Source organism: Lithobates pipiens, unplaced genomic scaffold, assembly GCF_037356315.1.
Source record: "Lithobates pipiens isolate NorthernLeopardFrog02 unplaced genomic scaffold, aLitPip1_a1.2 Scaffold_8, whole genome shotgun sequence".
Taxonomy (NCBI): domain Eukaryota; kingdom Metazoa; phylum Chordata; class Amphibia; order Anura; family Ranidae; genus Lithobates; species Lithobates pipiens.
The window spans coordinates 488,874,575-488,893,287 of NW_027507903.1; the positions used below are offsets into that span (position 1 = coordinate 488,874,575).

General features: G+C 43.3%; 1 protein-coding gene across 1 annotated transcript in view; it reads left to right on the forward strand.

Moving 5' to 3' along the window:
- The window catches only part of ARFGAP3 (ARF GTPase activating protein 3), a gene marked incomplete in the record, with an annotated part of 95,113 nt that extends 77,016 nt beyond the window's left edge, over positions 1–18,097 (forward strand). Inside the window, 3 exon segments of the mRNA XM_077469016.1 lie at positions 10,548–10,638; positions 12,449–12,570; positions 17,392–18,097. Coding sequence (XP_077325142.1) covers positions 10,548–10,638; positions 12,449–12,570; positions 17,392–17,409 — 231 coding nt within the window.
- Between the last annotated feature and the right edge of the window lie 616 nt (positions 18,098–18,713).

Genomic DNA, 18,713 nt, shown 5'->3' on the forward strand with positions numbered 1-18,713 from the left:
ATTTAGAACCCCCTAAACATTATATATATTTTTTATTCTAACACCCTAGAGAATAAAATGGTGGTTGTTGCAATACTGTCTGTCACACCGTATTTGTGCAGCGGACTTACAAGCGCACTTTTGTTGGGAAAAATAATTTAGTTAATAAAAAAAATAAGACAACAGTAAAGTTAGCCCAATTATTTTTTATATTGTGAAAGATAATGTTACGCCGAGTAAATTGATACCCAACATGTCACGCTTCAAAATTGCACCCGCTCATGGAATGGCGACAAACTTTTACCCTTTAAAATCTGCATAGGCGACGTTTAAAAAATTCTACAGGTTGCACGTTTTGAGTTACAGAGGAGGTCTGGGGTAGAATTATTGCTCTCGCTCTACCAATCACGGCGCTACCTCCTATGTGTGGTTCGAACACCAATTTTATATGCGGGCAGGACAGGGCGCGTTTAAAAATTATTATTTTTTCTGCTTTATTTTAACCTTTTTTTTTTTTCCACTGTTCTTTTAAAAAAAATGTTGTGTCACTTTTATTCTTATTACAAGGAATTTAAAAATCCCTTGTAATAGAAAAAGCATGACAGGTCCTCTTAAATATCAGATCTGGGGTCAGAGAGACCTCGGATCTCATATTTACACTAAAATGCAATTGAAAAAAAAATTGTCATTTGAAAAAAAAAAAAAAAAATGTCCCTCTAAGAGCTATGGGCAATGACTTGGAGACGGGGGGGGCGGCGACGGCGCTGTTATCTTCCCCTCACTCGTCTCCATGTCAGGCCAGGGACAGGTCCGGATCGTCGTCACGGACCTGGCTCCTAACTTTTTAAGCTGGCTCCTAGATTCCAAGCAAATTTGTCAACCCCTGCAGTAAGCTATGAGTGGCAAAGGGGCCAGGAACTCCTCTAAGGATTCTAAGGGGTCACAACAATCTAAAACCCTGTCCAAAAGAATGTCTTCCTCCTCTGAGAGTGTTGCTGCCAGTCAGATTGAGCGGTCAGGGGAAGCTGTAATTGCAGTCGCTCAAGACGCTTCAGCCCCTGAGTATGTTACACGTGACGTGTTGTCTTCTACCATTGCTGGTTTAGAGAAGAAACTTGATGCAATTGTATCCCTTCAGAGCGGGGTTAAATGAAGCGGATCCCCATCAAGTTCTCAAGATCCTCCTCTGGTGGTTCAGGATGCTGGGGATCAGGCAGATCTTCCTAGAGATTTGGACTGGTTGATCCTCTTCTGAGGATCCTAACACGGAAGGAGTATCGCCGCAAGAGAGCTTGCTTGTGCACGCTCTCACTTATTTGGCTCGTTCAACTTTTTTGCTATCTGCAGTGCAGGCTTCTGATGATCCCATTTCTAAGTTGGGATCATTTAAAACCTCCTCTGGCTGGGGAGGCCTTTCCTATTCATGCATGGCTAAGAAAGCTTATATATGCAGAGAGGGAACATCCGGATAAATCATTTTATCCTCCTAAGAGATTCTCCAAACTGTATCCTGTGGAAGAGGATTTCTATAAGAAATGGGGGGGGGGGGGGGGGTTCCAGCAGATGATGCTGCAATTACCTCAGTAAAGAAGTACCTCACATGTCCGGTTGATAATGCTCTCATGTTAAGGGATCCAGCAGATAAGAAGCTGGAGCACCTTTCTAAGAACCAGATGGCTTTAGCAGGTTCAGCAGTGCAGCCGGTTCTTGTCGCAATGGGTATATCCCAGGCTATTAAGGAACAGTTTGAGGAGATGCTTAAATTTTTGCCTGTTGAACAGGTCCAGCAGTACGCTGATTTAGCAGACGCACTTTGTTTCACAGTAGATGCTATGAGAGATGCGTCCATTCAGATCTCACGTCTTATGTTGGGACTAGTGCATGCTCACAGAATTCTTTGGCTTAAGAGTTGGTCAGCCGAAGCACCGTGCAAGAAGCTCCTAGCCGGTTTCCCTTTTCATGGTGAATGGCTATTTGGAGAAGATTTGGATAAATACCTACAGAGGATTTCCCATGGCAAAAGCTCTTTTTACCAGTAAAAAAAGCAATTTAGACATTTCTCATTTAAGGGGGCCTCTTCTCTTGTACCAGGGACATCAGCCTCTAGGCCGTCTCAATGGCCTCAGCCGCCAGGTTCGAGGGGAAAACCCCAGGGACAGCACCAAGGTCCGAAAAAGATCTTGGGGAAAGAAGCCCACAAAGCAGAGTACTAAAGCCTCCTTATGAAGGGGTGCCCCCGCTTGCTCGGGTGGGGGGAAGGCTCCTGCAATTTTCAAAGACCTGGCAGGAGCAATGTCAACTAGAGTTCCGAGTTTTGCCATCTCCCCGGTTTCTAAGATCAAGTGTTCCCAAAGATCCAGAAAAGAAGGCGGCTCTCCTTCTAGCACTGGATCATCTGCTATCCAAGGCAGTCCTATCAGAAGTTCCTTTAGAGGAACAGGGCACAGGTTTTTATTCAAACCTCTTCACGGTCCCGAAACTAAACGGGGAAATAAGACCCATTTTAGATCTCGGAGATCTCAATCAGCACTTGAATATCCGATCTTTTCGTATGGAGTCAATCCGGTTGGTTGTAGCCATCCTCCCAAGGAGGGGAATTGTTGGCCTCAATCGATATCAAGGATGTCTATCTTCATGTGCCAATATTTCCTGCTCACCAGAGGTTTCTGCGCTTCGAAGTAGAAAACCATCATTTTCAGTTTGAGGCTCTGCCATTTGGTCTATCCACAGCTCCTCGGGTGTTCTCAAAGATTCTGGCTCCTACTTTAGCCAGATTAAGGGCTCAGGGCCTAGCCTACTTGGACGATCTACTCTTAATAGATCATTCGGTTTCAGGGTTAGACCACAGTCTGGTGACAACGGTAAACTACCTGGAATCTCTAGGCTGGGTTCTCAACCTAGAAAACTCCTCCTTGAAGCCATCAAGGAGAGTACAGTACCTGGGACTAATCATAGATGCCAGGCAGAGATGGGTATTTTTACCTCAAAAGAGAATCAGTTCCATTGTAGAACTAAGCCTTCCATTCGGTTGTGCATGAGACTATTGGGAAAGATGGTGGCCTCCTTCGAGGCCGTCCCTTACACAGTTTCATTCAAGATTGCTACAAGGCACAATCCTGTTAGCCTGGAACAAGAAGGTTCAGGCCTTAGATTTTCCAATTCAGCTGGCTCCCGATGTACGTCCGAGCCTAAATTGAAGGTTGCTGGATATTCACCATCAAAGAGGAAGGTCGTTTCTACCTGCCACCTGGAAGGTAGTAACTACCGATGCCAGTCTTCTAGGCTGGGGAAGCGGTCCTGGAAGAGGATTCTGTCCAGGGGAAGTGGTCCAGATTGGAAAGGACCTTGCCTATCAATGTTTTGGAAATTCGGGCAATCCGTCTGGCTCTAAGAGCCTGGACGATCAGACTGAAGGGCTGTCCTGTCAGGATTCAGTCCGACAACGCCATGGCTGTGGCTTACATGTTCCTTTCAGCAATTTTCATTCCTGGGATAGAGAATTTGCAGGTGGACTACTTGAGCTGCCAACAATTATTTTCAGGAGAATGGTCTCTTCGCCCCGACATCTTCCTTGTGATATGTCAAAGATGGGGTAATCCGGATGTGGACCTGTTCGCGTCCAGATTCAACAACAGTTGACAACTTTGTCAAGGACAAGGGATCCGCTAGCTTGCGGAACAGACGCATTAGCCTTCCCATGGGATTCGTTTTCTCTGATCTATGCATTTCCTCCAGTTCGGCTTCTTCCGTGTCTTCTTTGCAGGATCAGGCAGGAACAAAAGAAGGTGATTCTAGTGGCCCAAAAGGCCTTGGTTTGCCAAAATCATAAAGATGGCAGTAGGAGTTCCCTGGACTCTGCCATTACGGCCGGACCTTCTCGCGCAGGGTCTGGTATTCCATCGTACCTTACAGACACTGAATTTGACAGTCTGGCTATTCAGACCACACTCTAAGGGATTCTGGGTTGTCTCCTTCAGTTATATCTACCTTGATTAATTCCAGGAAGCCAGCTTCCAGGATCATTTTACTATAGTCTGGAAGGCATATGTTGCCTGGTGTGGATCCAGGGTTGGCAATCCAGGAAATATGTTATAGGTAGAATCCTTGATTTCCTGCAGATAGGATTAGAGGTGAATCTGGCCTTGAATACCAACAAGGGCCAGATCTCGGCCTTGTCAGTGTTCTTTCAGCGGCTTTTAGCTTCTCACTCTTTTTAGTGCGCAGCTTTGTGCAGGGGGTAACACTGATCAGTCCTCCGATCAAGGCACCTCTAAATCCTTGGGATTTGAATTTGATCCTGTCGGCTTTGCAAAAGCAGCCTTTTGAACCCTTATAGGAAATTCCCTTGGTTCTTTTGACTAGAAAGATGGTCACCATTTCTTCTGCTAGAAGAGTATCTGAACTGACGGCTCTGATTTCCTACTAAAGGTAGTGACAGGTTTTCACTTAAACCAAGATATTGTTCTTTCTTCATTCTTCCCAGAGCCTCGATCTAGGGGAGAGGGTGCTAGATTCCCTTCATGTAGTAAGAGCGGTCAGCGTGTACTTAAAGGTGACCGCTCAGGTTCGTAAGACAGATATTTTGTTTATTCTGCCAGATGGTCCAAGGAGAGGACAGGCAGTGTCTAGATCAGTGTTTCTCAACTCCAGGCCTCAAGGCACCCCAACAGGTCATGTTTTCAGGATTTCCATTACTTTGCACAGGTGATTTGATCAGTTTCACTGCCTTAGTAATTACAACAGCCATTTCATCTGAGGAAAATCCTGAAAACATGGCCTGTTGGGGCACCTTGAGGACTGGAGTTGAGAAACACTGGTCTAGATCCACTATTTCCAAGTGGATTCATCAGATCATTATTCAGGCTTATGGTTTAAAGAGGAAGATTCCTCCTTTTCATATTAAGGCACACTCAACCAGGGCGATTAGTACCTCCTGGGCGGTGCATCATCAGGCCTCTGTGGCTCAGATCTGTAAGGCTGCGACATGGTCTTCAGTTCATACATTTACCAGATTTTATCAAATCGATGTTAAGGGTCAGGAGGATTCTGCTTTCGGGCGCAGTGAACTGCAGGCTGCAGTTTGAGTTCTCTGACTTCCTTTCTTTTTTGTTGCGTCTCCCCCCCCCAGTTGCCATTGCTATGGGACATCCCATCACTACAGCTGTGTCCCCTGATGTAAAAAAAGAAAATGGGGTTTTTAAAACGTACATCAAAGAAAAGGATTTTACAGGTAAGCCATCAGGGGATACAGGGGTCCCTCCCTACTTCTTATACACTTTTTTTTATATTGCTTAGCTACAAAACTGAGGACTCCCCAGTAGTGGGAGAGGTTATATGGGGGAAGTTCACGCCTTAAGAGGGGTTGCCAGTGTCCAGCACCTGATACGCCAATATAACCATGTAGTAATTACTACGGCTTTGTGTACCCCGATGTACATCAGGATTTTACAGGTAAGCTGTTTTAAAAATCCTATATTTTTTGCTCTGCCGTGCACTTAAAATATGACAATAGGTATAACTCTCTGCATTGGGAGCAGAGAGATGCACTGTAAGCCAATAAACTTCCACGCCTGGCCACTAGAGGGTACTTTCCTTGTAGTATTTGGAGCACAGCTGTTTCAAAGTTTTTTTTTTTTTTTTTTTTTTTTTACTACTTTGGTCTGCTGACTTCTCAAAGTTTTCGTGTTTTCTGGGTCACTTGTTTATAGAAATGCCACCATGAGCATTTATTTGTGTCCTTTAGATGTAGTGTGGTCATGGTTGGCATACACCTTCTGAACTCATTTAGTCATATCTTATATTCACCGACCGACACACAGCTTCTCTCTGTAACTAAATGGGTTTGTTAGCCTGCCACTAGGAGAACTAGGCAAAATTGTAACGCGATACACAGAATTGTCAGTACCGCCCAGGGGGCGGACCCTGTGCTAACGACCCTCCCTGCTGCCTCAGCAACTTCAGTTTATTTTGCCTAGTGAAGGAGAATGACCTAGGAACCCTGTGGGCCCTTTGGTCCATGTTTTTTTTTTTTTTTTTTTTTGATGCAGGACTTTTGCGCAAGATGAATGATCCTGTGATCTTCTATCAACTGCCGGCTGGGTGACAGACTGGTTGAGTTATCCTTGTAGTCCCCCCAGTCCGGCCATCGAGCGTGTGCAAGTCGCAGCTACGGCTCGGCAGGCCACGGCATGCCTCAGCTCCAGAGGTGGCCATGTGCGTCAATGCTCTGGGGTATACATATGACCGGGCTACTGGATCACAGTATACCGAGGACAGCAGCCACCCTGTAACTGCGCAGGAGTGGGTGTGGAATGTCTCCCAGCTCTTCAGGACTGGTAAGCAGGGCTGGTGCTACCACTAGGCAAACTAGGCAGCCGCCTAGGGCGCACTGCTGCTGAGGGGCGCCCTGCCACTGGTTTCCCTCCACGTCTGCATGCTCTGCAGGATGCAGCATGTAACAAGCTCATTCTGACCGGTAGTGTAATTAGAGGTGCGGCGCAGCACTGGAGCCAGTGCTAGAGGAAGCAGAGCCAATGCTTCCTGTATAGCACCGCCTTCTGTTACATGGGCAGGCAAAAGGGGTGGAGTCAGGGGTGGAGCCAATGGAGGCGGCAAAATTAGGTTTTGCCTAGGGTGTAAAAAATCCTTGCACCAGCCCTGCTGGTAAGTACGGCTCTCCCTGCTTCGGGGGGTTGAGCAGCTAGGCATTCCTTGGGAGGTCGATTCGGGGGCCACCTCACCTCCTTCTCTTCTCTCCCACGTCCCTATCTTAGTCGCTCCCTGGCGACTGCCGATGCGAGAGGACCTCCTATCTCAAGGTCCAATCTTTCACCCTGCTTTACCATCACTGGCTTTAACAGCATGGCTATTGAGAGCCGGGTGCTGAGGAACCGGGGTCTGTCGGCCTCGGTGATTCCAACTATGTTGAGGGTGCGCAAATCTTCACAGAATATATACCATCGTACCTGGAAGGCCTACATCTCCATGTGTGAGGGTGACATCCGCGCTCCTTTTCTATATCCAGGATCCTGCTGTTTCTTCCGCATGGAGTAGACCAGAAATTGGTGTTCAGCACCATTGAGGTGCAAATTTCAGCTCTGGCTGTCTTCTTTTTTTAATTTTTTTTATTTTTCAGCGACCCCTGGCATCTCACTCGTTAGTGAGTACTCTGGTGTGTCCACAGTTACCCCCATGGGATTTGAACCTGGTGTTGTTGGTGCTTCAGAAGCCGCCGTTTGAGAATATCAGGGAGATTCCTCTGTTGACCCTTTCACAGAAAGTGGTCTTTCTAGTGGCCATCACATCGGCCAGGAGGGTTTCGGAATTGCCAGCCTTGTCTTGCAAGTCGCCTTATCTGGTCATCCACAGGGATAAGGTGGTGTTGCGTCAGCAACCGTCCTTTCTACCGAAGGTGGTCTCTGCTTTTCATATCAATGAGGACATTGTATTACCATCATTGTGTCCTAAGCCGAAGCACCCCAAAGAGGTGGCCCTTTGCTCTCGACGTGGTTAGAGCTCTAAAAGTGCATTTGTCTGCCACAGCTCCCTTTCGGAAGTCTGACTCTCTGTTTGTTTCGGTGGCTGGTCCAAAGAAGGGTATGGCGGTCTCGTCGGCCACCATTTCCAGGTGGTTTAGACAGATTGTAGTACAAGCCTACGCCTTGAAGGGGCAGGTGCCCACTCTACAAGGGCAATCGGAACGTCTTGGGCCTTCCAACACCAAGCGTTGGTCGTTCAGGTGTGTAAGGCGGCGACCTGGTCATCTGTCCATATGTTTACCAAGTTCTACAAGGTAGACACCAGTGCATCGGCTGATGCCTGTTTTTCGCTGCAAAGTTTTGCAGGCGGCCGTGTAATTGCTATTGAGATTTTTTTTCCTGGTTTTTCGATAAAAACGCAGTACTGTTTAATGCACTGTTGCATTACTTCTGCAAGAAGTTGCGATGTTGGGGATCTCTCATGTTGAGAATACCCGGTTATGTGGCGGTGTGTTTTCCATGCACTGCTGTTTTTTTGTGGGTTTAGTTTCACGAATTCCCACTTGCCATGGTGGATGAAGTTGTAATGCTGTTTTTTTTCCCACCCCTCGTTTGGCACTGCTTGGGGACGTCCCATTTTTAGTTACAGAGAGGAGCTGTGTTGGTCGGTGAATATAAGAGAAAATTAGGATTTTTGTACTCACTGTAAAATCCTTTTCTCTGTAATTCACCGGCCGACACAGCACCCGCCCATCCTTTTCTCTACGTTCTACTGCTTGTTGACGTACTGAAGCTGCTGAGACAGCAGGGAGGGTTGTTGGCACAGGGTCCGCCCCCTGGGCGGTACTGACAATTCTGTGTATTGTTACAATTTTGCTTAGTTCTCCTAGTGGCAGGCTAACAAACCCATTTAGTTACAGAGAGGAGCTGTGTCGGTCAGTGAATTGCAGAGAAAAGGATTTTACGCTGAGTACAAAAATCCTATTTTTTTTAAAATTTATGTCAGGACTTTCACTGCATCAGTCTCGTCTCTCTTTTTAGATGTGCAGATATACCAACGAACACAGATTCCTAAGTCCTTGGACGTCGTCCCGTGCACGAGCGGGCCTGCGCGCGCGGCGCGCTTTGTGATCAGCGAGTCTGAGACTCGCCTGATCATAGATCGGAGCAAGGGGTCGATCCCGACCCCTTAACACGTGATCGCCCATCAGTGCCCATTAGTCCCATCTATCAGTGGTGCCCATCCGTGCCACCCATCCGTGCTATCTTATCTGTGCCCATCAGTGGTGCCACCTTATCTGTGCCTATCAGTGCCCAACAGTGCAGCCTATCAGCGCATTTCAATGAAGGAGAAAAATGACCTGTTTGCAAAATTTTATAACAAACTATTAAACATGATTTATTTATTTTTTTGCATCTTTTTTTGTTTAGCAAAAAATAAAACTCCCAGCTGGAATTAAATACCACCAAAAGAAAGCTCTATTTGTGGGAAAAAAATAACTATTTAATTTGGGTACGGTGTTGTATGACCGCGCAATTGTCATTCAAAGTGCATCAGCGCTGAAAGCTGAAAATTGGTCTGGGCAGGAGGGGGGTTTAAGTGCCCAGTAAGCAAGTGGTTAAACACTTAAAATAAAGCTTGCTATGCACTGTTTGAATATTGTCCAGATCCTGACCAGCATCCCTCATTTCAAAAAAGGAACCAGGCAGAAAATTTTCATCTGAACACCAGTATCCAGTCAAATACAGCTGCTTTTTGGGTGCTTTGACAGCTACCACTTCCGCTGTCGAAATTTCATCCATTTTGTGTAACGTGGATGGAGGAATCTAATTTTTTTTTTATTTATTTATTTATTTATTTTTCTGCATGCTGAAAAAAAAAAGTATATAGCCTGCTATAAACAGCATCTGTAAAACGAAGGAAAAATTATATTCTATTCCACCATTCCTTTGGTTGGCGGAAGCTGAGAAATGGCGAATATACTAATTTTTTTTTATTTTTTTTATATCTTGCAGGATTCACTGTTACCTTGTCAATTCAGGGCATAGTGAGTATTGTTGTAAAGGTCTCCCTGGAATACCTGATAACTTTCCTTGCTGGCGCTTTCCTGTCAGCACTTCCCCTGCCGCCTTCTGTCGATGCTGCCACTAAAACCCCTTTTGTCAGCTGGTGTGAAACGCTTAGAGTAGTGGTTACATTGCTCTCTTGGACATATTGAAAATGATTGGGCTTAGCAATTGACCGCTAGGGATGAGCACTGTTTCAGGAGAGTAGTTTGCAAGCTGGCTTCAACTGAAAAAAGATTGGTGGGGAAGTGCTGGCAAGGGGTGTATCAGTGGTTTGGGGAGAGGAAAAGTTCTCAGAGGGCTCTCTCACTTTTCCCTGAATGAACATGGTGACCTTTTTCTCTTTAGGGACACCAAATCATCATCCTAAACAAAGGTTGCACCACTGAAATACAGTATCAATTTTTATTTTTTTCTGTGAAAAGAATTCTCGACATACCCAGATACAATAACGTAATCATGCCATGTTAAAAATGCCAAAGACCTTTAGCTACGTTGTAAATCTTACAATAATGTTTTATAAAGCTCAACAGCCAGAGTTCACACTTAAGCCTTGGTCTGATATCATCCAGATCATATTAATGCTATAATCCCATAGCACTTCACAAAGTGCAACAATTCTTGTACAAAATCCTCATAGAAAATATGCCATAGAATAACCAGTCAAACTTTGCACTTTTATGCTGCACCTATAATACTGTATATTGCCCTATAGGCATGAATAGACAAAGCCAATTCCAGCTATTCACCTTTTATGCAGGTGTGTGTGAGAACTAGACCAGGAAGATCACAAAATTACCACTTTCATGCTAAGCAGGGTTTACATACTACATGCAGGAAAGTAAAAAGTAGTAAATGGTAAACACAAGAAATACCTATATCACTTGGATATGTTCAGTGAGTAGTTTAGCGCCTGAAATTACATTGTGCAAGTGGTATCCATAACTCTGGTTTGTTTCTCTTATTATATTGGAAACCGAGCCCCTTAAAGTATTAGTCATTTGACTTGTGCTTCTCTTTCAGTATGAGACCAGAGCCCGGCTAGAGAGACTATCTGGAAACGCCTCCATCAGCTCCGCTGACTTGTTTGATGAGCAGAAAAAACAGCCTGGTGGTAAGCAGGAGTTAATGTGTCTGTGTCATAAATGGTCGCTCTGCTCAAAAAACATAATTCGTTATTGGCTCCCCCCCCCCCCCTCCAACGGTGTCAAACATGAAAGCCATTAACCGGCTTCTCTTGGAAGGACATCGGGTCCTTTTGGTGCCAACCAGTGCTGCCAATCAGTCGCAGGGTTTTTCTTGTTTTTTTTTTTTGTTTTTTTTTTCCCAAAATGTATCTGTTTTTTGCTTGTTTAGCAAAAGATTAAAAAAAAAAAACAGCGGTGATTAAATACCACCATAAAGCTCTATTTTTGTGAAAAAAATGCAAAAAATTTTTCTTATGGATCAAAGCAGTGCAGGCGGATGACAGTCCATGCCCGCTCATTTTATGTAGAGGGGACATGGACAGAGCCTACTTTGTCTATGTACTGGCAGGTTTAACCGGACTTGGCTGCCCTCCAATCCAATCCACCTAGATGGAGTACATTTCTACCTTGCCAGTCCATAGGGCTGAAGGGAGAGTGCAATCTGGTCCGCCTGAAAAACGGACAGGCGGACCTGGTCAGACCCTTCATGTGAAAGAGGCTTTAGTCTCAAGCATTCACTGTACAAGTCAATATGAATATCAATATAAAGTAACAAATAGTGTAGCGCTGAATATATGTAGCGGAATAGTACATAAAAAATAATGTGGTTGTGAAAAAATAAATTATAAATATACAAAAATGTGACATAAAACCTGTGAATACTGTAAACCAATAATTAAATTAGTGAGTCCCAGTGAACAAGTCCACATGTATTGAATGAATGAAATACTTGTATAGCGCACAATGCGAACTGAATCGCCTCTAGGCGCTGTATTAGGTGGTGCGCAAATGTTGTTGTGGTAGGTGTTCCTCACAGGAAAATCAGGGAATCCACAGATCAGGTAGGACCAAGTGTGTCAACTTGTCTGAAGTAAAATAAGATAGGTAGAATACTCTTACCAGAGAGGATGGACTCATCAGTCTTACGACAGTTGAGTCAGCAACGCTTGGGGTCCAAACGTGGAACCGAATGATGAATCATAGATGGTCCGAATGGATGCTGGGGAGGCTTCAGAAGTTATGAGCTCATGATGGGCGTCTCTCGAAGCGGCTCTCAGAATATCCGGATCGAATGTGTTGCATTTGGGGTTCCAACCCCAAATGTGGAAGGAGGTCCGCAAAAAATTTAATAAAGGAAAAAGAAAGCTCCAAATGGTGCAGGTCAGAGAGTAACCATTGGGTTTTATTTAAAAAGTCATAAAAAATTAACAAAAATTATGACATGTGATCACAAAACAAGTTCAAAATAAAAGCAATGTGGGGTGCCAGATGCAAGCCCGTTTTGTTGCCAGAAGTTTAGACATTAATGGCTGTGTATTGAGTTATTTTGAGGGGACAGCAAATTTACACTGTTATACAAGCTGTACACTCACTAATTTACATTGTAGCAAAGGGTCGTTTCTTCAGTATTGTCATGAAAAGATATACCGGTAATAAAATATTCTCAAAAAATGTGAGGAGTGTACTCGCTCACTTTAGTGAGATGGCGTATGCTGATCAAATGCTGGTTTTCCAGCAGGACTGTTCAACAGAAGCTGGTCTTTAGATCAGCTTTTGTTAAACGGGGGAGTATACGTGTACTGAACCGGCTGCCTTTTGGTGCGTGTATTACACAGCTTATGGCAACGTCCCCTTATTTATCATGTCCTAGTTATTAGCTTTGGTCAATGCAGTGTTACTCAAATTGCCGAGTTGTTTGTAAACTTTGTTTATTTTTATTTTTTTGTCCCCCTCCAGCAAATTACAGCCTGTCCAATGTTCTACCTTCTGCCCCGGATATGGCGAATTTCAAACAAGGCGTGAAATCGGTAGCGGGAAGGCTTTCCGTACTGGCCAATGGCGTTATGACCACCATTCAGGTTCGAGTGTTTTTAAAAAACAAAACAAAAACAAATTTTTATGCTATATGGTTGCTATGTAGTATGTGGCCCCTTAGTATATTGTCTGGGGAGAATAAATGATAAATTAAAGCCAGGTTAAAAGAGAACATCCAGTACATTTCTGTAATGCATACACCTATACCAGTGTTTTATCTCTTAACAACTTGCTGCTCATAGTCTATATGGTGGTTCCTGGGCTCTCTCATTTCTCACGGGAGTCATGGATCATGGTAAACTCTGCCGAGATGCTGAGTTGGAGTGTATGTTCCCCGATCTTCTAATCTAAGTGACTAATGAACCTGGAAGCACTGACCATTTCATCACTTCCAGAGCTGTCATTCCTCAGCCACTTTGTCTGGTGAGGCAGCTAATCAAGTACAAACTGATGACTCCATAAAGATGATTGTAAAAAGATTATAACAAACATTTTAAAGCATTTCCCCTGTCCCCGTCGTGTGTGTGTGTGTGTGTGTGTGTGTGTGTGTGTGTGTGTGTGTGTGTGTGTGTGTGTGTGTGTGTGTGCGCGCGCGCACACATGCAAAGGTTTGTTACTATAAACGGCAATTGTGTCACGTTGGGGTATTGCTTTGAACGTTGGAATGAAAACAATAATTCAAGGGCCATCATTAACTATTTGCCCTATTTTTATAACCTGTAAAGCGTTTTAAAGTTTTGCCTATGGACAATTTTGGGTACCATAGTTTTTTTCTCTGTTTTACGGGCATGTGCAATTTTAAGACTTCACGTGATTGATGTCTAAATAGGCAACACAACTCTAGCTTTTGTTTCACTAAAAAATGCATATATTATATTGTGCTTGTGAACACTAATAAACGAAAAAACTTATTTCATTTTTTTTTTTTTTTTTTTTTTTTTTTTACTGTTGTGCTATTATAGTGAAACATAAAAAAAAATTGCAATGACCACCATTTTTATTCTTATTGGTCTCTGTTTTCAGAAAAAATGTAATTGAGGGTTTTAGATAACACTTTGGCAAAAATTGTTAGCATGAACAAAGGACCAAGACCCTAAAACAAAACAAAACTCCAGTCTGCAGCAATCTATCATGTACATGGTGGAGACTGAGTTTACGGGAGAGTGCTTCCTATACTGCTCTGTCCAATACTCCCCTAAGTTGGTCACAGGATGTAGCAGGACAAAGAGTGGCACTGATGCCTGCAGTGAGTCCAGACACAGCAGATCTGTAATCTGAATACCGCAGGATCACAAAGCGGGCACAGGAACCGCAGTTACCAGAGGCAAAATCTTAGTCCAGATGTGTAGGAGTCGGCAGTAGAGATACTAATTCTGAAGGCAGGAACAAGGTGGGGGTCAAGGCCAAGCAAAGGTACCAAGAGAGCAGGCAGAAGGCAAAATCAGAACACAAGCTAAGGTCAGCAGCAGTAGATCTGGATGCAGGAGAGTTGGGAAGCAAATAAGGTTAACTACAGGATAGCAGAACACGGGTCATTTCATAGGAGCCAACAACCACTCAGTAACTCTCCGCCATTGTACTGTTCTTGAAAAAAAAAGGGCGATTGGCATCAGGGCTGGACATGCAGACATGCACACACTCACAAGCACCTGTAACCTACAAATGGGACCATAAGCTGCAATATGTGCATATGCAGATCTTTGGGCCATGTGCCCAATCTTCCTGACATGGGGTTGGTTTACTAAAACTGGAAAATGCTAAATCTGGTGTAGATCTGCAGAGAAACCAATCAGCTTGTCAAAGCCTAGTTGAACAAGCTCGAAGCTGATTGTCTCTCATGCACAGCTGCACCGGATTTTTCACTGTAGTTTTAGTAAATCAACATTTATGTTTTAAACTCTCTTCCTCCGTGTGTTTCTAGTCTAGCTCACACAGCATAACACATTTGTCTATGCACCACTTGCATACTCTTTACCACTCCTGTATAAGTGATGAATACAGCAGACTATAATTTTCAGCGAAACATTGCGTTCCCACATAGAGTAGGGATGAGTTTGGGCATCCTCCAAACTCCTCTATATCCAAACTATCACACCGCGCTTTTTCTTTTTTACTCAATCAGCTGCAAGCCATGTCATTCCTCTCCCCGCAAAACACATAAACAAAGGGAAAGGGGTGGGATGCTAATGACATACTCTTATATGGACATGTGCCCATATGCTGCGGTGAGGGGAATGACCTGGCCTGCAGCTGATTGGCTACATTTTTTTTTTTTTTACAATTTGATAGTTTGGCTATAGAAGAGTTCTGCAGATATTCAAGCTCATCTCTAATAGAGAGCATTATAACAACTTGCAGTACACTGTTGCTACAGTTCTTTAATTCTAGGATTTGGCGTGCACTGGCTGTATGGTAACTGTCATTTGGATGCAATTGGCTGTTTGAAAGCGTTGTGCATCTCCTAGGACCCAACTGTTGTGACTTATACCTCCTGAAGCCCAGGAGGCTTGTCAAAGACAGCCTAAGGGCTGGTGTCAACACGTTTTGAGCTTGTCTGTCATTTAGTTTGTCATTGGTTTGAAACACTTCTGACATCATTTAGAATTCGTTAACAGGTGCTTTCACCTGCAGTTGATCCTTTTTATGGACTTTTATTTAGCCTGCTTAAAGTGGGTTTTGCATTCCAGTAGACTTGTATGGTAACGCAAAACCGACCTGAAGCAAACAAAACCATGTATACAGTCAATGGGTCTTGTCAGTAGCTGAAGGGTATTTCACACTTCATGTCTGCAGATACCCAAATGAAATTCAGAGGCACATGGTTAGGGGATAAAAACCGCAGAGCAACATGGTTTTCAGCCAAGCATTAGAGAGAAGCGAATGGGTCAAACTGGTGAGGCCAGAGTTTTGGTTTAAAGAGGAACTACAGTCTGCTCACATAATTTGTAATCAAAACCTCTTTGCCATTCTGAAGCGTCCCTCCAACCACTTTGCATATTGTTTTATATATACTGTGATTCTGTACTTGCCAAATATGCTGCACAAATCTCCCTCCACTATGTCTGGCTGCAACCATTTTAACTGTGGGCAGCTGAAGCTACTGCCTGTTCACTTCCTAGATACACACAGAGGTAAGGATGAGCTCAGGCGTGTTCGCAAAAAGCACGTGCAGAGCCTGCCAGGAAGTCGGCGCTGTGGAGCGCTAATCCCAAGCAGTGAGACTTTGTCCCGATGTGCTGCTGCAGAGATTGGGAAATGTCTCACTGTGTGATTAGTGATGTGCAGTACACACTTCCTGGCTGGCTCAGCACGTGCTGTTTGCAAACACGCCTGAGCTCATCCTTTACACACAGGCACCCCTGCAGCTCTCATTGGCACTCTTATGACCCAACCCCCTCCCTTCCTGGCAAACTCTCACCAGAGTGAGTTGTGCATGATGTCACAAGCCTAGGCTTTTTACCAGACGAGAAACAGGAAATGGGCTGTACAAGGTATTTACTGGCAGAAAAAAATGTTTTACTATCCAAAGTTAAAACAAGGGCAGAGGCTTTAATAGATGGAAGGATGAAAAAAAAAATTAATGAAGGTTCACTTTAACTGGTCAATTTGCCACACATCTGCATTTTTAATGCAATCAATGCCCTTGATTTGGGGGTTGACATTGCTGGTTACTGCATATCCTGGAGGTACAATTTCCCTTAAGAAAGGTGTTTGTGTGTGTGTGTGTGTGTGTGTGTGTGTGTGTGTGTGTGTATATGGTGCCCCTGAGTACATTGTAACTCATCCTTACTTGAGTTGGCCTATGACAAGTTTCTAACAAGCAGAGGTCTCCAGATGGAAAATGGATCCATAGCTGAACATAGCAGTTTAGAAAGCAGAGGTGTAAGTTTCAGGGTGCCATTTACAAACCTTGTTAATTATTCACTTTTATGTTGGGAAACTCCTCTTTTTAAATCCTGAGAATTGTATCCTAGCACGGTCCACTGCACTCTTACACAGACAGGGAACCGATGTGAATTATACATAGGTGTGGCTAGTCTATAAAAGCTGTTTATTTACAGTAGCTTGTGTTCTTCAGCTAATGCAACAGGAAAAGGTCCCCATTGCTTCAGTATGCATAATATGCTCAGCTGTTATAAATTATCAGGTCTCCCCATTATCAAACTGGTGATTTGCAGAAGTTGGAAGTAGAAAATATTGGCATGTAATCGAAATGGCAGCTAAAAATGCTTACGAACGGTTTTAGTAGGAGGGCGTTTTAACTTTACCCTCAAGCCCCACTTAGACATATCCTTTTCAAACATGTGTCCTATAGACAATTGTATTAAATCTTATTTTATTAACTTTTTTTGAATATTACAAAACAAGAAAAAATAATCTTGTATCCAAAAACAAATGGGTCATATAAATATCAATAAATCATATCCTGCCCAGAAACAAAGGAAATTGTGAGTATAAACAATTTGTCAAATATTTGATATTCACTTACCATGCCATTTTTCCTTTTTAAACTGGTTGTAAACCTCAGACATGAAATATGAACAAGGCTTATTCCTCTATAGGGTGCATACACGTTCCTGTTAAGTCCGAGCTAGAGCTCTCCAGTCAGTGCGGAGCATTAGCTTTGCTGATAGACATCTGACCAAGTGAGGTAGACCTCTGTAGAGGGACCACTGCTTTCACCCAAGGGTCCTTTACAGCATGATGGCTGGAAACAGGCTTTTCCACTCAAGCTGTGGCTGCTTTTTAAAGGAAATAAGCTGTAAGGCTTTCCACACTTCTTTTTTTTTTTTTTTTTTTTACTGAAAGTACAGATGGGAGTTAATGATTTGCTATTAAATGTCAATTATTGCTTCTTTTTTCAGGACCGATATGGATCTTAACGGCTTCAATTATTACGTTGGGCACGAAGACAGGACATCTGCACCATGTGCCAGGAAACAGGGGCTTTTCAATTCCTGCCAGGTTAAAGGGAAACCTACACTGTTTTACTGTGCCTTTTAAATCACATGCGCGCAACGTGGGGATCCTGAAGTTTGCTCCCTTCGTCTTATGGATTTTTGGGTTTATTTTCACCAGCATCAAGCAAAAAATGCATCCTCTTTTAAGGTCTCCACTCTACTACAGGGTTTTAAGCTTGGTGTACAAAGGACCATGAAGTGAAGGCAAATTATAGTCTGGACTGCTAAAGCTTAATCTTTATTATTGTATCTTCTAGGCCACTAAGGATATCCAGGCTATACAAATGTACACCAAACAATAGAACACTTTCCTCTTTTAAAGTCTGCATTGCAGAATATCCTTTTTGTGCTAATAATTTAATGTTCGTATTTATCTTGTAATTGTAATCAATAGTTTATTATCTGTGTGCAGCTTTTGTTTTCAGATGAACTACAAGTCTAAGCATTCTGGGTCCTATAGTTCCACGACAACTCAAGGAGCCTACAGTAAATGATACACTAGTGGGTGATTATTTAGACCAAAGACCAAAGTAATACTTGGTTATTAGTGCTTTATAGGTAGAACTGCATTGTCAATGTTTTCTGATTAAAAATGGTCCAGTTACAAGCATCTTGCTGCATGACAATCATTTTCCTTAATGTAATAATTGGTCAGTCTGTTCAGAGAGATAACTGTGTAACAGTCTCTTTTTAAACAAAGTACATCTATCATTATTAAAATGGAAGTTCCATGGCAAAAGGTCAGCTTTTTTGCCAGTATTTGTAAGCGTTTGTGAGGAAAGATCTCACCCATACTGATGTCACGCACTGGTGGAGGACATGGCACACAAACAGCTGTATTGGGATATTCTACGTATCAGTGAGCTCATTCCTCTGCCTGTAGACTTAACCAGCATTTAACCCTTGCATTGGGGTGAGGTTCCACTGCAAGGGTAATTGTTTTGTTGTGTTTTTTTTGTTGATGCCTGGATTAGGACTTTAAAGTGGAATTAAACATTCCTGTCCCCATGGGCAGTGCCATATGTGTTACATTGATGGCAAGATGTTAGACATGTTCTACTGTTTTTTTTTTTTTTTTTTTTTTTTTTTTTTTTACTTGAGCTTTGTTTTTAGGAGACCTGTAAATTGGTAGCTTTTGTTCCACTTAAGATGCAGTGCATTTATTTTGAGAATATATTGCAATTAATCTTACCTGAGGAAGATTCTGCCAGTAGCAGCACTAATGT